This window comes from Oryctolagus cuniculus, chromosome 1 (assembly GCF_051225735.1).
Source record: "Oryctolagus cuniculus isolate XC-2025 breed Fujian yellow rabbit chromosome 1, ASM5122573v1, whole genome shotgun sequence".
Lineage (NCBI taxonomy): Eukaryota > Metazoa > Chordata > Mammalia > Lagomorpha > Leporidae > Oryctolagus > Oryctolagus cuniculus.
Genome location: NC_142867.1, coordinates 117,628,963 through 117,653,701, shown reverse-complemented (window position 1 = coordinate 117,653,701; position 24,739 = coordinate 117,628,963). Strand labels below are relative to the sequence as shown.

General features: G+C 42.3%; 1 protein-coding gene and 1 non-coding gene across 2 annotated transcripts; both read left to right on the top strand.

Annotated features, from left to right (window-relative positions):
* Positions 1 to 1,330: 1,330 nt before the first annotated feature.
* On the top strand, positions 1,331 to 2,440 carry LOC149128576 (olfactory receptor 4D5). The gene has a single exon (XM_089323493.1). The coding sequence runs from the start codon at positions 1,331 to 1,333 to the stop codon at positions 2,438 to 2,440; it is 1,110 nt and encodes a 369-aa protein (XP_089179619.1).
* Positions 2,441 to 11,393: 8,953 nt separating this feature from the next.
* LOC100344537 (uncharacterized) lies at positions 11,394 to 23,970 on the top strand. The gene is made up of 4 exons (XR_016235573.1): positions 11,394 to 11,613; positions 14,779 to 14,868; positions 15,867 to 15,934; positions 23,830 to 23,970. It is a non-coding gene; the product is annotated as an uncharacterized LOC100344537 (transcript).
* The last annotated feature ends 769 nt before the right edge of the window (positions 23,971 to 24,739 follow it).

The window sequence follows — 24,739 nt, the reverse complement described above, 5'->3', positions numbered from 1 at the left end:
TTTGAGAACTTTGAATTGTTTGGTGTCTTCCAGATCACATGGTTTGTGTGAGAGAAGCTTTGTGCTGTGCAGAATGATGAAACTAAAGACATGGGCAGGAAGTCCGGAGGGGAAGGCCCTCTGCAGAGTGTTACACACCTGGAGTTGCCCTAAGTCATTTATGCTCTTGTTCTCTTTAAATCCTTGGTGGTGAACATAGTGCCCAGTAAGGGAGAGTTAGCAAATGCTTAATGAGTGAATAGAGACAAGAAAGGAACATATTATTAAAACATCTATTTAAAATTAAATTCAAGTGATAGTTAACATTTCTATTAAGGAATGTGAAGGGATTTGTTCCAGAGTTCATTTTGTCAGATTTCCTAACATCTTTATAAAATACTGAAATGAATTTTGAAAACCTTTTCAGTATTTTGAAATGTTGAGGTTATTCTGCATTTAGATGATGAGTTTTTAAATTTCAATTGATCTTTATAGTCTCCTTTGTTGTTCTTCACCTGACTGAGCAGGTAGTGTGGGTATTGTTCCTGAAACTAACAAAGATACTCAAACTCTTCAGAGGTGGGTAAGTATTGTAGTTACCCTTCCCTCTATTTCTCCACAGACTGGTTTCTTTGAGTTTCCCAGAGCCACAAGACAGGAAGCTTTTTCTTTCATGTTTTCTTATTTAATTTAGTGGAAAGAGTTATTTTTTAATATCCTTGAAAAGGGTAAACCATGTTTTCTATTTTTCTCTCTTTCCCATAATATCAACTTCCTTCACTTGAGCTTAGCCAAAAGGCTGAGAAGCATCCTTCTAGGACTGATAATATACATCCTAGGTAGAGCTCTCTCAGAAGGCCATGGTATTTATCCATGGATATTATGGGTATCTTTCAGATGTTTTTTATTTGGGGATATAAATGAGAACTATGTCAGGGGATCTCTCTGCATGCCTGGCATGTGGAGATCCATCAGGTTTTCTAAATCAAGGCCACATATACTATAAGACATTAAACTATAGAAGACTCTGAGCCCATTGTAATCCATAAGCCATACTTTGGAAATTTATATTCATTAAATAAAAGTTAAAAAAATAAAAGAAGACGGCTCTGAGGGTATTTTGGTTAATCTATCATAGATGAGAGAAGTGAGGCATAGAGAACTTCAGAGGGTTCTTAACAATGATACAACTAGTTAGTGATGGAATTCATGTTCCTTTTCAGTCTAGAGATTTTTCCTTTATACCTTACTTCTCAGTTTTTGAGGGTTGATCACTGTTTATTTTCAAAAATCAAAAATAGCACCAGCACAGTCCTGAGCTTTATGCCCTTGAGTTTCATTACATCAACATATGATGTTCAGCTGCTTGGTGTCCTGTAGAACCGCTTATAACCCCCTGCTTGTGGTAACTGAAGTAGTGGAGAATGGGGGAGATTGTGTCAGGGCACTTTGCAGATCCTCTGATGAATGTGTGTTTTTTCCTTACCAGATGCATTTCACTGGTCACAGCCAGCAGGTGAATCCAGCAAATCATTCGCAGGTCACAGCATTTGTCCTCCTGGGGCTCTCTCAGGTATGGGAGCTGCGGTGCTTCTTCTTCATTGTCTTTTGTGCTGTATATCTTGTGACTGTAACTGGAAATCTTCTTATTGTGGCCATCGTGACCTCTGACCCACGTCTGCACACAACCATGTATTTTCTCTTAGGTAATCTTTCTTTCCTGGACTTTTGCTACTCTTCCACCATGGTGCCCAGGATGCTGGTTGACTTGCTCTCGGGCAGCCCCAGCATTTCCTTTGATGCCTGCCTGACTCAGCTCTTTTTCTTCCACTTCATTGGCGGTATCAAGATCTTCCTGCTGACCGTCATGGCATATGACCGCTATGTTGCCATTTCCCAACCACTGCGCTACACATTCATTATGAATCAGACAGTCTGTGGGCTCCTCATGGCAGCCTCCTGGGTGGGAGGCTTCATCCACTCCATTGTACAGGTTGTATTGACTATCCAGCTGCCATTCTGTGGGCCTGACAAGCTGGACAACTTTTATTGTGATGTTCCTCAGTTGATCAAATTGGCCTGCACGGATACTTTCATCTTAGAGCTTCTAATGGTGTCTAACAATGGCTTGGTGACCTTGATGTGTTTCCTGGTGTTGCTGGGATCCTACACAGCACTGCTGGTCATGCTCCGAAGCCACTCACGGGAGGATCGTAGCAAGGCGCTGTCAACCTGCGCCTCTCACATTGCCGTGGTCACCTTAATCTTTGTGCCCTGCATATACATCTATGCAAGGCCTTTTCGGACATTCTCCATGGACAAAGCAGTCTCTGTGCTGTATACAATGGTTACCCCCATGCTGAATCCTGCCATCTACACCCTGAGAAACAAGGAAGTGATCATGGCCATGAAGAAGCTGTGGAGGAGGCAGAAGGACTTTCTCGGTCCCCTAGAGCATTGACCCCAAGCTGGAATGTGGGACGAGTGTCCAGAACTGCTCCCAAGTGCCTGCTGGAGAAAAAGTTTTGAATGCTGTATAAAAGTAGTGTTTGGCTCACAGAGCACCTTCCCAGGTGAGTATTCTGTTGGCCAAGCTGAGAAAGTTCCAACTGCAGAATGCATAAAGGTGGTAAACTTAGGGTTTCTTTTCTTTTTATTTTTTATTTTATTTTTTTTTATTTTTTGACAGGCAGAGTGGACAGTGAGAGAGACAGAGAGAAAGGTCTTCCTTTTGCCGTTGGTTCACCCTCCAATGGCCGCCGCGGCCGGCGCACCGCGCTGATCCGATGGCAGGAGCCAGGAGCCAGGTGCTTTTCCTGGTCTCCCATGGGTGCAGGGCCCAAGCACTTGGGCCATCCTCCACTGCACTCCCTGGCCACAGCAGAGAGCTGGCCTGGAAGAGGGGCAACCGGGACAGAATCCGGCGCCCCTACCGGGACTAGAACCCGGTGTGCCGGCGCCGCTAGGCGGAGGATTAGCCTAGTGAGCCGCGGCGCCGGCCCAGGGTTTCTTTTCTGATATCACTTCTTGGACACAAAATACATTTGAAGAGTTCAACACATTTTTTAAATTTCCCAGAAAGAGGAGGGATCCAAATGTTAAAATAAGTGTAGAATGCTGATTGAATGTTTGTCAGTGAAGAAAAACAAAATTACGTTGTGCTAATAACTTATTTCTGTCAGTTTCTTAATGATTACCACTGTTGCTATCATTAGTGTCAGCACCACCTTCATTGCCATGATTATATAAGTAGCATTTGGTAAGAGTTTACTATGTTCCAGGCATTGTACCAATGATTTTATATTTACTATTTAATTGTATCATTTTTATAAGGCATGTATCCTCATTTGAGTCATTTGTAAGTTTCATACATTAAATTACCTACTAATGCAACCCAGGTGTATACAAGTTTGGAAGTCAAGTTACAGATGATATAAAAACTTGCTCTTGCTTCTAGGGTTTAACGTGTCTGTGAGTTTATGTCAGTTTAGAGTGACGTTATGGATAGGGTTGGCATGTTCAGTTGGGCCAGACCGAATGCTGAGTCAGGAAGTCTGCTTATTGGAGTAAGAGGGATGGAGTAGAAGATTCATGGAGAACTGAAAACACAAAGAATGAGGAATTAGGAAAGGTGGGATAGAGAGACCAGGGGGAGTGTTCTTGAGGGAACGGATGCTTGGAAGATTTGTATGTGGGAATTTGTTTTTTAAACTACATATTTGCTTAGAAACTTTATCTGTAAAAAAAAATTAATAGACAGTGAGAGAGAGAGACAGAAAGGTCTCTTTCTCTTTGGTTCACCCCCCAAATGGCTGTTACGGCTGGAGCTATGCCAATCCAAAGCCAGGAGCCAGGTGCCTCTTCCTGGTCTCCCATGTGGGCACAGGTGCCCAAGCACTTGGGCTATCCTCCACTGCCCTTCCAGGCCACAGCAGAGAGATGAACTGGAAGAGGAGCAGCCAGGACTAGAACCTGGTGCCCATATGGGATGCTGGCACCGCAGGCAGAGGATTAACCTAGTGAGCCATGACACCGGCCCCCAGAAACTTTTAAATTCAGCTTTTATTCTGTTCAGAGACAGTTGACTGCTTTGAAGGCTGCAACTGCCAGGGCTGGGCTAGGCTGAGGTTAGGAGCTGGGAACTCTATTTGTGTCTCCTCGTGGGTGGCAGGGACTCAGGTACTTGGGCCATTCTCTGCTGCATTCCCAGGCACATCAGAGATGAAGCAGCCCTCCTATATGGAATGCCAACAGAGCGGTATGTTTTGTTTTATACATCAAAAACATAGCTTATGTGAATCAATAAAGTTTAATATCTAATGATACTATATTTGTGTGTGACTGTGGTTGAACTCGTAAAACAATATAACTGTGTGAACTAAAAAATATGAAGTTTAATATATAATATTAGAGTTGGTGTTGTGGCATAGTGGGTAAAGCCATCCTATATGCACACTGGTTTGAGTCTTGGCTGCTCCACTTCCAATCCAGCTCCCTGCTAATGCAGCTAGGAAACATAAGAAAACTGCCCAAGTACTTGGGCCCCTGCACCCATGTAGGAGACCTGGAAGAAGCTCCTGGCTCCTGGCTTCCAATTGTCCCAGCTCCAGCCATTGTGGCCATCTGGGGAGTGAACCAGCAGATGGAAGACCTCTCTTTGTGTCTATCCCTCTCTTACTCTAACTCTACTTTTCAAATAAACCTCTAATAAAAAATCTGATACTATACATATATGCATTTATGTATATAGATACATACAGTATTAAACATGTAGAAACCAAAAACATAACTGTGGGGTACAGAAACAAGAATACCTAATCCAATCTCAATCATTGAGAGGAATTTTAATGTGCCTTTCTTGGATATTTATAAGCTAAGCAGACAAAGAGATACATGCATACCTGTAATTACAAAATTTATCACTCATTATGTGCTGTGTTTTTACCTCTGTGGGAGTGATACATTAACTTACAAATTAATATTGAATATTTAAATGGAGACCAACTGGGTAGTTTATAGAGAATTAGAAATGACTACATAAATATAACAATCCAGGAATTCCCACAATTGAAAGATTTGACTTCTAATATTTTAAGTGTGTTAGCTTGTTAAAAATGTAATTGTTCCTCACACATTTCTGTGAAAATATCCCCTTAATTAAGATGAATTTTCCAATAAATCTATTTTTTTGCATAATCTTGGTTTAAGACCTCTTTAATGATTTATTTGAAAGAGTTACATAGAGAAGGAGAGGCAGAGAGAGAAGCCTTCCATCTGCTGGTTCACTCCAATTTGCTGTGATGGCTGGAGCTGTGCCAATCCGGAGCCAGGAGCCAGGAGCCAGGGGCTTCCTCCAGGTCTTCCTACACAGGTGCAGGGGCCCAAGGACTTGGGCCATCTTCTACTGCTTTCCCAGGCCATAGCAGAAAGCTGGATTGGAAGTGGAGCATCTGGGACTCTAACCAGTGCCCATATGGGATACGAGTAGCTTTACTTGCTACACCACAGTGCCGGCCCCCAGTTTAAGAAATCTTACAAGGATTTCCCCAGGTATTGTGATGGAGTTCAATACAAACACACAATTTAAAAATAAGATTTAGGTTTCTCATGAAGCGCCCAGGTAGTATGAATTGTTTAGATTTCATACCAGTCTGATCAAGTAGGCTATTACATGAGAATATTTCAAGATTATCAATATAAAATTGTGTTAAGCTAATTTGAAATATAGTTTTGAAAAACTTTTTAATGTTAGTGACTATGTTCAGAGGTATTGTTAGGGTCAAGAAACATCCACCACCCCAGGAACGACTCCAAGAGACACTCTCATGCAGTCAGCAAGGGGTTTATTCAGACCAGCATGCTGGAGCTCTCTGAACACGCAGGAACAGAGCAGCCCCGAGAAGTCAAGGGTCAGGGTTTTTATAGGGTTTTCAGAGACATTCCACACATTATGGTACCATTTAGCAAATCATCTCACACCGAGGGAAGCTCATTAGCAAATCTCACCACGGGAAACTCAAAGCACATGTGGGGAGTTCAAAGGACATCTCCTGCAAGGGTTACACAGCTTTGGCCCCTTATCCTCACACAGGTGTAGCTGTAAAGATAAGGAACCTAAACTATACAACCCCCACCCCACAGGGTTTCAGCTTTGGGGAAGGAGGTTTGGGCCTGCAATTTTCTACCTGAATTCTTCATTCCCTCTTTCTACTGGTAACTATGGGGACCAATCATGGTCCCCTTCCACCCACTCTAATGGCCTGCTCATCTAGGGGCTAGTATTGAGATGGCAGGACCATCAACTGTACAGTGCTGACCCTTGGTCTTCTAGTCAGGGTCTATAACAAAGGACAGAAAGATGCTGTCTAAGCCAAATAGAAACTTACAGAAGGGGCTTAATAATCAGGTGGGCTTTAAAGCCTTGTAAGTTAAGAGGCCCAGACCTATCTCTTTACATAGGGTACATCCTAAGGGAGGAGAGAACCTCCTTGGGGAGGGCACCCTGTTGACTTCCATTACCTAGCTGGCCTGGGAGGAGAGCTGGCCAGGTAAAGGCAGGTAGCATCTTTAACAGGATATTTACATCTCTGCCTGCAGTGTTGCTGACCCTACTTGGCTGTCCCCTCAGCTGCAGTGGTCACTTTGGAAGCTGGGCTGAGTGAAGGGCTTTTCAGCTTAGAGCCAGTAAGATCTGTGGCTCTGACCTGGGTGTCCTTCGACTCCAGGGCAGGTCCATTTCCAGTGATCCAACTCTTGGAAGAGCTGCCAGGGCTCTTCACAAGCTGACTTCTGTTGAAGCCCAGGCTTGCCACGTTGAAAGCCACTGCAGTGGACTGGCCTGTTGGGTCTCCTTGAGGGCAGATCACTGTACAGAGCAGCCATTAATAGGTCTGCCACCCACTGCTTCTGATGCCTAGCTTTCTTTTCCTCCTGGTTTTTGTTAAAGCAGACCAGAGGATGCAAGTCAAGGGGGTGCTCAAGTCCCATCTCTAATCTTCAGTGAAGTCTGTAGTCACAGGCATGTTCTGTAGTTTATATTGAGGCAGACAATGCCCATGAGGAAAACTTTTGAAAGGGAGGTCTTTCCTGTTTACTGTTTACCTCGCTGATGGTGAAGTAAATCTAGCTAAGAAATTATAATTTAAGTTCTTATTTTGGCTATGCCATTACAGGAAAATGCTAGCCATCTAGGGAAATGGGGAAGCCAGTCCCAGATCGCTTACTGACAATAGCAATAGCACATGAAAGCTTAGAAATCAGTTTTAACCATTAGATAACAACCTAAGAAAACATTTACCAGAAGGTCCAATGCCTTTCATAAATATTAATACATATATTTGGAAACATCTTAAATATCTTACATGTAGCTTGTTTAACCAGCAAATTTAACCTCAGCTAACCATACTTTCTCACAGTTGGTACCTTTAATATGTTATTGGCTTCATTTGGTTACAATCATCCCAAAGCACTGAATACAATACATGTGGCTGGAAAAATTCCATCAGAACCTATAGGAGGATAGCTAAACACAGAACAATGCTTTAGTTTTATGAGCAGCCAATCTGATATAAAACTGTAGATGACAAGATTAAGTTGCCACATATAAAATTATAAACTTATTAACCAAGAGGCACTTGCTTACTTTATAATATTTTTGAAAGCACTTGTAGGATTCTACAAAGTATTTAACTCTTTTAGGCCTCTGGGGCTTTCTCATTAAGATAACCATCGTGTCTTGTAACACAAGATGATTAGACTAACTTTTCACCACTTTATATTTTGACAGTAATTCTGATATAATCCAAATAGCCTGATTAGTTCGTGTCTCTACAAGATGAGAAACATGTTCGACAATTTCCAAGGGCCAATTTGTAAATTGTCAAAGTTTAAATGTTTGAAATTAATTTTTTTGAATGACTGAAGGATGCCAAGAAGGCTCAAAATCCAATATATCTGGTTAACATTCTGTGGCTTCCTCACACCTTCTGTAACTTAAAGCATTTCATCATTTCCATTTTGGTCTAGAGTAAACTAGCCATCAGGATTTGGTCATTTTTACAAACCATGTTTTTTGAAAACACACTTTTCTTTTTAACCTTTCTTAAGCACATATTTACACTTGTGATTTTTTTTTATCTGCAAATTTTCTTGATTTACATTTTGGAATAACCTGTTAAGAATCTCCAAATTAAGACAACATTTTTAAACAAGGCAACACATCAAATTTCAGCCTCAATCTCCCAGTAATGGTAGGCACCCCATACCTGGGTGAAATCTTAATCAGCAAAACCCTGGTGCCTTTTCTGGCTTTCTGTTCTGGTGTGGAAGGACTCCACCCAGCCTGAGTCCTGCAAACAGTAACAGGTGTCCTTAGACTTTGCTAAGTTACTACCCAGCAGAGGCTCTCTAGGCCTCCAAACAGGCTTTGTCCTGTTCTTCATATTCCTGGTGGCTGTGAGGGCCCCTGTTTGGCATTGCTGCAGGCACAAGTTTACATTTCCGAGTTACATCTCTGTCAAGCATGGGGAGCAGTCATGTAATACCAGTTGACCAGAGCTTCTAAGCTGTTTTCCCCATGTGTTTCCATGAAGCTGATGAAGCAGGGAGTAGGCCAGGTAATCTGGGACAAAAGGTGTCTGTTGGGAAGAAGCCACCATCCATCCCAGCAGTGAATAACAGCACCTGTTGCCGGCTCCCAGATTGCACCCAGTCAACAGTCAGATACCTGGTACTGCCTCTGAAACAGACTTGTTCCTGCAGCTGCAAGACGGGTCCCAAGAGTGAATGTGGACCAGGGGGCTGGGGTGTCCTGGGTGAAAAGCTCAGAGATTAACTTGATTTAGAAGAATTTTAAGTTATTACTACCCCATGCCGACAGGCAGCTGACCTTTCACCCCTCCACTCCTAGCAAAGGGGTGGAGTTAACATACCACAAAACAGAGTTAAAAGTCTAAAATGTCCCCCTTGGTTGCACAAAACAAATGATAAAAACCTCTGAAACAGGCACTGATGCGGACTGAGATCGCTTCGCCCGCCTGGTGAACACAGAGCTGCAGGTTAGGGCCCATTCAGACTCCGTAGCTGCAGGGCCTTGGAGACACAAACACATTTACACCACATACATACTCTCTTCCATTACAGACACCAGACAGGTACCTGGCAGAGGGGCAACAGAAGCCTCGCCCTTCCACACAAAGGCGGGCCTGAGTACAGAGCGCCCCAGGGTGACTTACCGGGTCCTGAAGTCCAGAAGATCTGTCTACTTGCCCCATTTGGTTGGCCATGGGGAGTCAGTCTGGGGGAAACAGGTATGGCTCGGGGAGTTAGGATCCTGAGAAATGAGTCAGGAGGCGCGCCTTCCCATCCTCCACCAGCCATTCCTGGGCCCCAGCTGAGTCCTGCAGGTTGAGGCTCAAAGGGCCAGCTTTGTTTGAACACACAGGGGGTTCCCAGCACTTGCTAACGGCACAGCAGGGGTTTCCCTGCTGCCAGTGAAGGGAAAGTGGAGGGATCTGCTGGCCCCTGGGAAGCTGCTTCTTGTACCCTCTCCTGTGCCCCCACTGCCGGCCCCACAGCCAGGGCCGGGCGGCTGGTAAGGAGGAGGGAAAAAAATCTTCAGAGTCACCCTGTAAAATAGAATAGTGCCAGGACAGTCCTGGACGGCTAAAATCTCCTTCGAAGGCTGTTCCTGAGGGAGTAAAAAGGCTTTAACCAGGAAAGGGAGTTTCTACCAGATCTTGCCAGACCAGGATGTCAAGGGTGCCCTCAGGCGCCCACCCTACTTCAAAGTAGGCCAATCTGCAGAACAAAGGGTGGTTAGTCTCCTTTTCTAAGAGTTGTCTAAGTCCGTCCCATTGTACGAGTTTCAGAAAGGTAAATACAAACAGCCAAAAACAAACACCAAAGAGACTCACAAAAAAGGACACTGGACAAAAAAGACAAAAGTGGACCGTTGGCCTCATGCCGCACTGCGCCACACTGCGCCGCACTGCGGGAGCGACCCACTTCGTTCCTACAGATGTGGGGAGCCTCGTCCCCTACAGAGTAGACACAGTCTGACCCATGGTTTCAGATAACACAAGGTACATGAACAGGGAGACAATGACGGAAATCAATACACAACGACCAATTAGAGTGTCTGTAAAAACCCTAAAATAATACGCAGGCCACACCGGCCGTACCGACTGCGCTGGCAATACAGATGCAGACTTAACATCTACCCAACGGAAGCCCCTGGGTGTCCCCAGCCTTCCTTTTTCCTCCTGGGGTGTCCCCCAGGGCCATAGCCTGTGGCCCCCGGGCACGTCTGCCGGCCACAGTCAGGAAGGGCTCACGCGCCTGCCCTGACAGCTACTACACCAGCGCAATAACCAGAAAACCAGAAAACTTGAACAGACCTAGAGTGTTCACAGACTACCGGAATAACAACACAACATAGAATAACAAGAATAGGTGCCTTTACTTACCCCAAGAGATATCCGTTGGAGGCGTCCACAGGCAGCAGACCAGGTCTCAGTGAGACCTCCAAATGTTAGGGTCGAGAAACGTCCACCACCCCAGGAACGACTCCAAGAGACCCTCTCATGCAGTCAGCAAGGGGTTTATTCAGACCAGCATGCTGAAGCCCTCTGAACACGCAGGAACAGAGCAGCCCTGAGAAGTCAAGGGTCAGGGTTTTTATAGGTTTTCAGAGACATTCCACACATTATGGTACCATTTAGCAAATCATCTCACACCTCTCACACCAAGGGAAGCTCATTAGCAAATCATCTCACACCAAAGGAAGCTCATTAGCAATCTCACCAGGGAAACTCAAAGCACATGTGGGGAGTTCAAAGGACATCTCCTGCAAGGGTTACACAGCTTTGGCCCCTTATCCTCACACAGGTGTAGCTGTAAAGATAAGGAACCTAAACTATACAACCCCCACCCCACAGGGTTTCAGCTTTGGGGAAGGAGGTTTGGGCCTGCAATTTTCTAGCTGAATTCTTCAGTATGTCTGCTTAAACATACTTATATAGTGTTATTTGACTTTAGAACCCCAGAATAACACTAAATTAGATTAATTTGTGGATTATTTCTATGTAAGATACAATACTAAAATTTTGGTGAGCAGTTTAAAATAACCACATATTGTTACCATAATACCATTACCAAAATAACCATGTACCATTTTTGTACCTTCTTAAAGTGACAAAATGAACTTATTCAGTAATACAAGTAAAAGAAATGGAATCTCATAATAGGAAAACAATAAGCAAAAACTGCTCAGAAGAAAGGAGAGAGAGAGAGAGAGAGAGAGAGAGAGAGAGAGAGAGAGAGACCTTTTATTCTCTGGTTCACTCCCCAAATGATTACGATGGCCAGGGTTGGGCTGGGCTTAAGTCAGGAGCCAGGATCTTCTTCCAGGTGTCACCCATGCCTGCATGGGCCCAAGCATTTGGGCCATTCTTCGCTGCTTCCCTAGGCACATTAGCAGGGAGTTGGACCAGAAGTGGAGCAGCAGGGACTCAAATTGGCACCCATCCAGGATGCCAGTACTGCAGACTGCATCTTAAAACCTGCTGCACTGCAGTGCTGGCCCTGAATCGTGGTTTTTAGAAGCTTTGGAAAAGTGGTCCTTTTGTTATATATGTATGTATATATATATATGTATGTATATGTATGTATGTATGTAATCATGCAGATGTGTGCTTGTGTATGTGATACAGGAAGGGGTACAATGTATGCATATATTTGCATTCCTCTGCATTTCTTGGCTGGGGCCACAAGTGGCAGCTTAACCTGCTGCACCTCAATGCCAGTCCCCTGCTATGTATTTTAAACTATATGTTAAAACCTCATTGGCATTCATAATGTGTCAGTTTTTTTGATAGTTTTCTGATACTTTTTTTGTGTTAATAGTAAATTTTTCTTAAAATTACTGTACATGGAAGATCAGACTAGCTAGCTAATGTTCCATTGTAACTCCGACATTTTCCACCAGATGTCACTAATGCTGTAATGTTCAAATTGAGCTGAATGTCTTCAGCCTGCAAGACTAATATTCAGCTTTTTTTTTTTAATTTCTTTTTTTTTAACTTTTATTTAATGAATATAGATTTCCAAAGTACAGCTTATGGACTACATTGTAATATTCAGCTTTTATGGTTGGAAGTTCACATGGGGATTTCTGGGTTCAAACATATTAATGCATCAGATTAAAATCACTTAGCATCTTTGGTTTACTACATTTTTTTTTTTTTTGATAGGCAGAGTGGACAGTGAGAGGGAGAGAGAAAGGTCTTCCTTTGCCGTTGGTTCACCCTCCAATGGCTGCCATGGCCAGCGCACTGCGGCCAGTGCACTGCACTGATCCAAAGGCAGGAACCAGGTGCTTCTGGTCTCCCATGGGGTGCAGGGCCCAAGGACTTGGGCCATCCTCCACTGCACTCCCTGGCCACAGCAGAGAGCTGGCCTGGAAGAGGAGCAACTGGGACAGAATCCGGCGCCCTGACCAGGACTAGAACCCGGTGTGCCAGCACCACAGGCGGAGGATTAGCCTGTTGAGCCGTGGTGCCAGCCCAGTTTATTACATCTTTGATGTGAATTATTTCACTGAATTTCATGCTGTTGTGAGAAGTTGAATTGTGGGCTTCATGGGCATATCAGTTGTACTGTTGTTTAAAGTTGAGATGGACTGTTGCTTCTGTCTTCAGTCAAGGAAGCCCATCCATGACTCCCCCCAGCTTCCATTACAGAGAGAATTGGAGGAATTTCCTTTTGGCTTAACTTGCAAATAATAATGTATTGTTCAAGCTTATTAATATATGAAATATATTTCAAGTCATTGTGCTCAGTGACTATAATCAAAATTTATGTTGTAATAAATATAGAATAAAAGCTGTCCCCTCTATTTCAAATGTTATTTATATTTTCTAAAATCAGATCTTTAGAGATCTTTCCATTCTAAATGGGTTATGTCTTTGAAAGCCAACAGTATTCAGTTTGGCTACTTCATCTATTAGAGTTACAATTCTGTTCTAGTCTGGCAAAAAGCTTGTAGCCCAGCAACCAGACCATTTAAAAATGGGTTGGCAGAAAAAAGTCAGAGCTGACACTCTAATAACTTTAGTTGTTTTGTGTTAACTCATTCCCTATTGTTCTCTGCTATCATCTGATATAGTTTTATAAGAGAGAAATGCAATATAATTATTTATTTGTAGAGTCTACTTCAACTATGTTTATTTGCATCATTTTCTAGGCAAACAGGTTTTCTTTTTTTAAAAGAGTTTTCATTTATTTATTTGAGAGGTAGAGATATAGACAGAGGGAGAGACAAAGAGAAAGCTCTTCCACCCATTGGTTCACTCCCCAAATGGCCTCAATGGCTGGAGCTGGGCTGATCTGAAGCCAGGAGCTGGGAGCTTCTTAGGGGTCCCCCCTGCGGTTGCAGGGGCCCAAGCAGTTGGGCCATTTTCCAAGGCCATAAGCGGAGAGCTGGATCAGAAGAGGGACAGCCAGGATATGACTGGCACCCATATGGGATACTGGTACAGCAAGTGGAGGCTTAGCCTACTATGCCATAGCACTGGTCCTGGCAAATTTTCACAGTCAGACTTAGAGCAGACCAACATTTTTAAAATTTAAGAGAATTTTATTTTATCAGTTAGAAAGGTAGAGAGACAGGAAGACAGGGACAAATGGGTAACATGATCTCTCATTTATTGATTTATTCCCCAAATGTCTTTAGCAGCCAGGGCTGGGTTAAGCTGAAGCCAGGAGCTAGGAACTCAGTGTAGGTATCCCACATGGATGGCAGAAACCCAAGTATTTGAACCATCATCTGCCTCCCATGGTGCACATTAGCAGTAGGCTGGAATCAAGAAAGGAGCTGGGTCTCAAACCCCAGGAATCCCAAGTGGGGTACTGGCATCCTGAGCCAAACAACTTCCCACAAAATCTTTATGGTCTTGGAATCTTATCTGTGCACCAAAAGGCCTCTAAATATAAAATGGACCACATCTACTTCATTTTGATGCAAAGGAAATATCTTGAACATCTTTGAAAACTGTCTAGACATGGACATATAATATATATATTATATATATTATAATATATATAATAGTGGATGCCTTGGGTCGTGGGTGTGAATTTACTTTCAGAAAGGGCAGACTCACTTTCCAAGTATAGAAATTATTTGTTTTGAAGATGTGTTGATTCTGGTGGCCACAATATTTCTACAAAACAGCTTTTGGATTGTGTATTTGCAACGACTAATAGCCAGCATAGCTCTGTACAACAGGCTGTGAGTATAGTGCTTCCAGATCTGGAAAGGGAGCTTCATGGGTTTGGATCATCTCCTGTGCCAGGCACCAGTGAGGTGCTCACACCTGTTCAGTGAGCTTTGGAGTGAATACAGGTTGGGTTGATGGGGAAGTGGGAGACTTGGGCCACATGCTGTTTTGGAAAGATTCCTTTGCTGCTTGAGATAGAGTGAGAGAAAGAAGGCTGCAGTACCATTTTCTGATATCAGGATTGGAATACAAACTAGAATAGTGGAGCATTAAGTTTCCCTCCCTGCATTTGCCTGTTTGTTCTTCTCTCAGCAGGGAACAGTGCGTGTTCCATTGTCCTTGTTTAAGGGGATTTGAGGTAGCCTCCAGATAGGCAGTTTAAGACATTTTTTCTAATCATAGATACTTAGATAAACAGATAGGTGTCTATCTGTATTCAGAAATATGTATACCTAAAGTATTTTGGCACATTGCTGTAAGCAAAAGATTTCAAAAGTACACCATGAATATCTTAATACATCAGGATTCGATGGTGATAAGCTGATATAGAAAAATCGTGGAGGAGGATTGAGAAGAAATGCCACCACCCACAGGACTGCACAAGTAATCAGAGGTGAGCCAGGGTGGGCTGTTCATCCCTGTGGGAAGTCTGCATGCTCCTAGGACTGTTGCCTTCTCTATGTCTAAGCCCTGCATCTTTCTGCTGTTAAGTCCCTCTTAAACTGCTGATGAGCATTCTAAACTGAGAATCCATTCCCTATTCTAGTACTTATCGGTAATCATGGCCAGTTATGTTGTCTAAAATATCTCACCAGACTCCCTGAAGCAATTGCAAAGACTGGATAGATAACATAAAAATGTTCCACTTTTTCCTTCACACATGAAAAACCAACAGATGTAAAATTTCCAATTCCTTTGTTCCCATTTCATAGGAGCAGCTCAATCTCAGGCAGAGTCTTTCTTGGATACCTGAATCCTTATAACTGCCTCTGTATCCTGGGTTGTCTTTCACAGGGATGGACATGGCTTCTGTGGTTCATTTGAAATTAAATCAATTCAAATTCCTACTTTTGTTCAGCCCTCCAAGAGATTAGTAGTCAGAAAGGAAACTACAGTTCTGCTGCAAAAGTTGTCACAAATAGAATCATGGAAATGACTCTTGTCAACCAAAGGGAATAGTATACAACTTACAGATTCCTGTATTATAGCTGGCAAAGATCAGAGAACATTTGGGTCCCAGCTGCATGGAAGACCAGTGCAAGAGTACACAGCCATAAGGAAGCAAGGAGGAAGGTGGGAGAGAGCAAGGGAGGGAGAGTGAGAAGTATTATTATGTTCTTAAAACTGTATAAGAAATGCATGAAATCTGTTCCATTTATATACATTAAAAAAAGAAAAATGGAGTGCACAGCTGGTGAGTCTCTATTTCCTGAACCCAAATGACCTGTTAGCAATTGTGCCCCCACAAATCCATGTGTGTGAGTTTCCGTGTGTGTGTTGTTTCTGGTGGCATTGTTGTTGCTTCTGGGAAACTCGTCATGTACGTCACTGTTTTGTCAGTGAGCACTGGAGACATTATTCTTTCTTGTGTTTTCATGTCCTCATGTCTAGTGTCGATTGCTTTCAGCACCTCAGTGCAAGTTGGGGTACGTCTAGAGAAAACTTCTGAAGTTTCTCAGGTATGTTCTCTTCAGGAGTGAAGTGAAATTCACTCTTCTCTCTGAAAACAGAAGGAATAGAATACTGACTGCTATCCTTCTCCCTCAGCACTGTAACTTAATAGATGATTTTCTATTTATTTGGTTCTAGTAATTTCATCACTCTGCCACAGACTTGTCATTCTTGCCTAGAGAGATCAAATAGATCTCAACTGGCAAGTAGTTGATGCTAATCAATAATTAAAAAAAAAACTATAAGGACACAGGAATGATCAATGAATTGATGTTAACTCTTGTCAAGAAATAAGAGAATAATTCCATTGCTCTGTAAAACATTAATGAGATTCTAGATGCCATGGATTAGTCAAAAGTTAGTTCAAAAGGTTGGTCCATTAAAAAGAGAGATCTTGAGAACCAGGTAGAAAGACCCCAGATAGCCCACACATGAGCATGATTGTTCTTTATTATTCTCTTTTACTTCTTCTTAGAATCTGATCATGAATGTAGGAAGAATGGCTGCCATTGGGGAAGGGGTGGGAGTGAGGGTAGAGCTAAGAGCAGCAGGTGCAGCAAGCTTTACATTTTTTTGTTCTCATTTTAACTTTTATAGGATAAAGTGAATATACAGACACATACAAAACATCAAACAACAAAAAGTAAATCCTCCACCTGGCTTTTTTCCCACACTTCCCCACTTCTAATCTAGCTCCCTATTTTAAAGCCTCTTCTGTTATGTTGGTGGTTATTGTATTTTTTTAAATCATATGCTAATACTCCCACTTCTTGGCTTTCAATGCAGTTAGTGCCTTAGTGAGTTTTGTGATCCGCACAGACCACTACACACTGTGTAATTTATAAACACTGGAAATTGATTTGGCTCATGGTTCTGGGGACTGGGAAGTCCAAGATTAAGAGACCACATCTGATGAAGGCCTTCTTGCTGTGTCATAACATGACAACTAATGGAAGGGCAAAAGAGCATAAAGGAACATGTGAGAGACAGCAAGACAGGCCTGCTCCACTCTTTAAAAAAGATTTATTAATTTATTTTAAAGGCAGATGGACAGAGAAATATCTTTCATCTCCTGGTTCACTGCCAAAATGGCCACAACAGCAAGGTATGGGCCACACCAAATCCTGGAGCCAAGAACAGCATTCTGATTCTCCATGTGGTTGGCAGGAGACCAAGTACTTTGGCCATGATCTGATGACTTCTCAGGTGCATTAGCAGGGAGTTGGAGTGGAAGTGGAGCAGCTGCAACTCAAACCACCACTCCAAATATGGAATGTCAGCATCACAAGTAGTAGGTGAAGCACTGTGCCACAGTACTGGCCCTCCTAACTCACTTTCCTTTCATACCAGTTCCTTGGATACTGAACCCACTCCTGAGTAAAGGACTTTAATCCATTCATGAGGCAGAAGCTTCATGATGAAAATACTTCCCAACACTGCTGCACTGGGGGTTGAGTTTCTAGCACAAGACTTTGGGAAACAAATTCAGAAAACTGTAGCAGAAGGAATCTACTGAAAGAAGAGATAGTTTGGCCACATTTCCACCATTTCCATGTCTATCTATACCTATGACTTCCAAGTCATACTGTTTGGGTCTTCTGGTGGTTATCTTTTCAATTTTAAAGAATATGTTGAAATTGTATATTTTGTTGTCTGTTTTAGTAAACACATTTGTGTGACATTACCTGTCATATCTCTCTACTGCTTTAACATTTATGTTATATTATTTTTAGATACATACTTCTATTGCTTTTACTCTCAATCAGAGTTGTTGTTGTCTTTCATGTTTTATTTGTATGCTGGCTGGGCAAACTGAAATAGCATTTACATTATTCCAATTATTAAATTGCCCTATACTCATGGACCACTTAGAATGGGTTTACCTGTTGAGGGAAAACATGTAATCTTAGGACATTAAAAACTGAAATACATTTGTCAAGTGTTAGATCATGGGATTCCTTAAGCTTAGACTTCAAACCCTCAAGAAATTACTCATTTGGCTAATAGTGTGTTTACTATCTAGGATCATAAACATAAAACATTAAATGTTTCTGATTGTTCTTAATTCTTAGTCACTCTTTCCCTTCTTGATTCTGGAAGTGTTAACTTTTTTTAAATATCAATTTTTCTTTTCTTTTAGGTATCTATTTTCTTCAGGAGTTAACTGTTACATCTGTTTTCCTTGAACTTTCTCCCTTTGCCTCTTGTGTTATCCTGTTTTGAAGCTGAGTTTTTTTTTTTTCCCTTCATCTCTATGAATCATGGCAAAGAGTTTGTAATATTAGTACTACAGTTTTCTTCTGTGGTGTAAGAACTCTCCCTTTAATGAAAAGATGATAGTGCCTATGTACCTATTTAAGGTGCATTTAGATTTTTTAAAAAAGATTTATGTATTTATTTGAAAGGCAGATTTACAAACACACACACACACATACACACTCAGAGTGGGGGAGAGAGAAAAAGAAAAGGGGAGGAGAGAGAGAGAGATAAAGAGAGAGAATCCTTACTTCATTCCTCAAATGGCTGCAACACCTGGGGCTTGGCCAGGCTGAAGCCAGGAGCTTGGAACTCCTTATGAGTCTCCCACATGGATGCAAGAACCCAAGGACTTGGGCCATCACCTGCTGCTTTCCCAGGTGCATTAGCAGGGAGGTGGATTGGAAGCAGAGCAGCTGGGGCTCAAACTGGCTCTCATATTGGATGATGGTGTTGCAGATGGCAGCTTAGCTCACTGCACCACAACACCATCTCCAACATAGATATTTTGTACGTCCCATATCTTACAGTTGTTTTAAATTTTTCAAATATTGTCTCAAAATTTTATTTATTTCTTAGTGTTATGGCACATTCTTATATGGTACTCAGGGTTCCACTCATATCACTGAATGCAGTCTTTGTCCTCAGCTGGGTTCCCGAAAGGCTCAGTATGACTTCCAGTTACGTTCCACAGAGGGCAGAAAAGGGCACAGAGACAAGTGCTTTCTGTCAGGATGTGGGGATGCATCACGTGGTGGAGCAAATATGACAGCATCAGAGCAGCAGATTGAGAAGGGAAAACTCACAGTAGCAGTGACTCAGGATGAAGATCAGGTTGAGCACAGAGTGGAAAGTGTTTTTATTGTTGTTTGCTTCACAGGTAGAGTGACAGACAGGAAGGGGGAGAGATGGAAGGAGAGAGAACTCTTCCTTCTGCTGGTTCACTGCCCGGTGGATGCAGTGACTGAAACTGGGCCAGGCTGAAGCCAGGAGTCAGGAACTCCAACCATGTCACCCATGTGGGTGGCAGGGGCCCAAGTACTTGCACCACCTTTGTTGCTTTCCCAGACACATCAGTAGGGAGCTGGATTGGAGGAAGAGCAACTAGAAGTGAAACTGGCACTCCCAAATGGGATGATGAGGTTGCATGCAGGGGCTTAACATATTGGACCCCACTGCCACCCCAAGAAAGGGCTGTTAAAACTGGCCACCGTGGACAGCCTGGCCATTGTCATGAAGGTGGGTCTAAATGCTTAAATTAACAGATGTCTCCTGCCAGCTCTGACAGCTGATGCCAACTTGCTGTCTGAGAGTTGGCAACAAGCTGCCCACAGAGGTTAAAATGTTCAGAACCAGCCATGAAAGAGAAGAGAGTGAGTGAGTTTGAATGAGCACCCTCTCTAGATACAGAGAGTGATGAAGCCTCAGATACATGCCAGGTACCTGAGTCTGCAACCTCCCTGGACAGGATGTGATGTCACATAGAGGAGTGTTTTTCCCTCCTCCACAGGGGAAAGCATTGCTTGATTGTGGAAACACTGTGTAACTCAGGAATCCAACAATCCTGACTACAAAAGGTTGAATATGTGGCTCTCAGTTATTTAACTCCACTAAGCATCAGTCTCTACATCTGTGGAATGGAAATAAAGATTCTTAGCTCACAATGTGAAGTGGAAGAAGTGAGGTCGTGTCCGTAGGCCACCTGGCCAGGAGCTTGGCACCTTGTCATTGTTCCATGTATTTGATTTTACCACCTGTTCCTTCTCCCTTCTCTGGACATGGAAGCACACCCACGATACCATTTGCTAGTTTGCAAGGGGAAGGCTTTCTGCCTCCAGGAAGCATACCTGATGTTTACAGGATTACTGTGTTAGGTACAATCCTCAGTTCTCTGTAGTATGACCTCATGTAATTGTCCTGACACCCTCTGAGGAGCTCTGCCCATCATGTCTGCAAATACAGGCACTGAGACATTAACAGATAACTGCTTTGCTCAGTGTCCCATAGGTAGTAAATAATGAAAGCAGATTCAAAACCACGTAGTTTGACCCCAAATCTCCTGTGATCATCTCTACAAAGTCTTCTTTTCTATATTGCCATTTCAACACTCACTTAAAGTTTTAAGGAAAAAATAGAAAGAAGAAAATAGCTTTGTGTTGTGATGTGATGTGGTTAAATACTGGTATTACTGGCATAGCATCACCTTGATATGCTATTTGGCATTTAGTGTAGAAGCATCAGTGTTCAATGCAATAACTGAAGTAAGACTGATGTGGTGTGAATTGTGTGTCTCCAAATTCCCATGTTGAATCTCACCTCTTTCTCCCTGCCTTGTAAAGAAACAGCAAGGAGATACCAGCCAGGAAAGGTGGCAAAATCAGTGGGACATCTGATCTTGGCCTTTCAGCCTCTCAACTTTAAGATAAATAAATGTCATATTTTTACACATTGCCCAGCCTTAGATGCTTCTAAAGAAACAAACAAATCAAGACAAAAATAATAAAAATACCTACTTTGGGGCTGGCATTGTGGCACAGGGATTAAGTTGCTGTTTGTGATGCCAACACATATCAGAGTGTGAGCTGGGGTCCCTGCTGCTCTCATTCTGATTCAGTTTTCTATTAATGCACCTGAAAAGACAGAAAATTATGGTCAGAGTACTTGGACCATGACTATTCATGTTGGGGACCAGGATAGAGCTCCTGACACAGCCTTAGGTGTGGAGTGAACCAGAGGATAAAAAATCTCTCGCTGGCTGTCCCTCTGCTTTTCAAGTATATAAATAAATAAAGAAAAACTTATTTTAGTATTGTATATAATGTTACTATATACAATATTATATAATTTTATAGTAATATTCAATTGTACTGTATTTTTTGGGAGAACTGAATGAAAGTTTGCTGGTATCTCTGTGTTATTTGTTACAACTCTGTGTGAATCAACAATTGAAGAATCGAAACATGGGGCCAAAATCAAGGAAACCAGTATGTCAGCCTGTGAGAATCCTGGTTAGGACATGAGCCTCAGAGTGGTGACATCATAATGGTGGGCTGTCCTGACTACTGCAGAATCTGGTCTTTGTGGATTAGCCCACAGTGTTTTAGCGATTGCTGCAGACAGGACTGCATTCTAGTGCTTAAAATTGAAGAAAAAAAAAAGATGTTTTCATCAACCAAAAAGCGTTTAAAACATTTCGGACGTCATTCAAAAGTTCACTGCGCCAGGTAGGCCCTCCTTTTACTGTTGCTGATCATCCTGACAGACTGGGGGTCCCAGGAACTGTTCTCTGCTGGTGCCTGAAACAGGAACTTATAGCCTTAGCACTGATTTAATGAAAAGCTGATCATGCTTCTTAGATTACTGCCCTTGAGCTCAAGAGAGCAGATTTGTATGCTTAGGGGAGACCTTGGCTCCATGGGAAATAATTTTCTGTAGGTCTCTGAAAGGGCTGCCTTATTTATGAAAGAACTTCATTTGTTTTCACTCTAGTTTTCTTTCTTTCACTCTGATTTCCTTTCTCCCTCCCTCTCTTCCTCCCCCTCCCTCCCTCCTTTCCTTCCCTTCCCTTCCTCCTCCTCCCTTTCTCCCTCCCTCCCTCTCTTCCTCTCTCCCTCCCTCCCTCCCTCCCTCCCTCCCTCTCCTCTTCTTTCTTTCTTTCTTTCTTTCTTTCTTTCTTTCTTTCTTTCTTTCTTTCTTTCTTTCTTTCTTTCCTTCTTTCTTTCTTTCCTTTGCTTTCTTTCAACTGATATCTAAGCATGCTCTGGTGTTCAGAAACTTTTGGATGTTTCTATTATCATTTGGTATTATTTAGCACTTTCTCCTCCAAATGTGAATATTGATTTATGTAAGATGGGATTCAGTTTAATAGACCCATCATTATACAAATTTTCATGTTAACATGAAAGTCAGTTATAATTACTTTTTCCCAAATCTTCATGTCATTTGTTTTACCTATGGTGGGTAAATTAAATAGGTTTAAAAAAAGTGTTTTCTCCTTTTTAAGCTCTTGGTAAGTAAAAACTCATATCTAAGTGGCCCTTACAGCATGTAGATAGTGACTGAGGTAGAATAAGTGTTTATTAGGTAACTGAATGGATATATATATATATATATATATATATAAAGAGATAAATTGCTTTAAAACATTAAGAAAATATTTTATTTTCCAGTAAAAATGTGACAGGAACTTTTGTCAATGGACATACCTGTTGCTGTCAATCAGAATGAAACAGCAGCAAATGATTATGGAGAACTTTACAGAATTTTGCTTTTGATATTTTACTTTTATCTTTCAATGTAACACTATAAACTGATATTGTTTTTCCACATCACACATTTTCTTATTGTATGTGCTCCAGTGATACTTGGCTAGGTAGAGACATTGGTACTTTAATTTTGTTAATGTCTCTCAGTACCTTCTGAGCCTTCAGTGGCAGAATCCTGAATGTCCATGGTTCTTCTCAAGGAGTCTTCAAGATCTTTTTTCACAGCTTCCTCAAACTTTTTCTAGTTTCCATTTCCTGCTGACTTCAAGTCTACATTCAGATAGTTTTGTGCTTATTACAGCAAAGCACAGTCCCACAGAACAAAATCCTTTTTTTTTTCCTAAGTGCAGCTACAACTATTATCAGAGACTTAGTGACTTAAGATTGCACAGGGATGTCTTGTTCCAAGCCTGTAGGTCAGAGGATTATTTGGTCTTCTCTGGGTCCTCTGATTAGGGTTTGTTAGGCCTGGTCATGGTGGTGGCAGGCTGCCCTTCTTCCTGGCGACTTTGGGCCAGCATCTGCTTCTGAGCTCATCAGATCTTTGGCTGAATTCTGTTCCTTGAGGATGCAGTACTGAGGTTTCCCTTTCCCCACTGGTTGTCAGCTCATGGTTGATGTTGGCTCTTGGGAGCTGGCTGTGTTCTGTCTCACGTTCACATGTGGCTCCTACCCGTGTGATTCACTCAGCCTCTCTCTTACCCTTCAGCTCTCTTTGGTTCCACCTTTTGTGCATCTCCCTGACTCAATCCATGTGACATTTCTTCAATTTCGGGGCTCCCGTGAGTAGTTTCAGCTCACAAGGTTAATCTCCCTATAATATTGTTCACATTCTTACATCTGCACAGCCTCTTTTGCCAAGTGGTGCATTCATTGGTTATAGGGGTCAGAGTAGGTGCATCTTTAGGGTGGCCACCCTGCCTAGCACAGGCCTCCAAACAACCCTCCTCCTTTCAATTCTCCAAACTCATTTGTTCAGGGTTACCCATGACCTCCATGTTACTACATCCAGTGGTCAGTCCTCAGAAAGTGTCTGCCCAGCATTAGATGTGGTGGGTTGCTCCCTTTTTGTTACACTCTCAGCCTAGGGCCCTTCTTCCCCCTTCCCCATGGCCTCTGATCTGAGCTGCTGCTGCCTTGTTTCCCCCACCTCTAAGGGCCTGCCCTTGGGCACTGCCCTTGATTGTGGTTTCCATCCAGCTCCTGAAGTGTCCTCTTCTCTTTGATAGCTTTGAAAACTACAACCTCACTTGGCTTGTAGCTGTAGAGCTGTTTGGGGACTTGAGTCTATAATTTTTATCACAGGGCAACCACTAAAATTTGGCATAAACTGTCATATATTTGATCATGACTGTCTGTTCTGGGTGTTTGGTGTACCTAAGGGACAGCTTGCTCCCTGCGGTTGACAACCGAATTGAAAAGATCACATTGCTGGAAGGTGTTGACCATGAAATCCTGATCCATGGCCCTGTGACCTTAAGAGCTGGATTGAAGAAAAAGAAGCATTTGGCAATTTTGTATCATTTGGTTTTACTAATATCTAACTCAAGGTATGTATATAATATATGCTGTCCTGATTTTCATAAAATATATTACCACTAATAAATTGTGTTTTCATGAACTCTTACTATAAGCAAATAGAGTGATTTTACTTTTGCTTTTGCAAATATTTTGATTCTTCATTTAATCAACAAATAACATGCAGGTCCTGATTTGTGTTATGACACTGTAGAAAATACAATCAAGAATAGGGCAGTTTTTAAAAGACAATTTTATTTACTTTGTACATCTATTGTGGATATCAGAAAGGATAAGCAGTCAAAGGTATTTGAATTTGGCTTATATACCTCAGACCTTTGAGACAGAGAAAGCATAGGTTGTTTGATAGGGTGCTTTTGAGTGCTGAATGCTGCCACCTTACCTAAGATCGTATCACATATTTTAGCAAATTGATTGAAGCCATTACCATCGTAAATGGTTGGGTACATTCACAGTCACTATCAGTATGACAAGCTTCTTTGTTAAGCAATAATATACTTTGTAAAGAAATAACCCCATTATGTGAACAAACTTATTTCTTCTTTGTAACACCTCACTCTCACAATGGAACATTGTGTTATGCCTTGATTCAATTAATTTGGTCAAATCAGTCACCCCGAATCAGTGCAGCATTGTTCCTCTTATCCCGAGAGAGAAACTGGGTGACTTAGGTTCCCTTAGACTTCAGCCCACCTTCAGGTTCTGGGGAAACTTGCTGACATTTTAGGGTGATCTAGTAACCAAGTTCAGCAA

Coding starts and splice junctions, on each gene's coding strand:
- LOC149128576 (XM_089323493.1), top strand. CDS start 1,331: ATGATGTTCAGCTGCTTGGTGTCCTGTAGAACCGCTTATAACCCCCTG.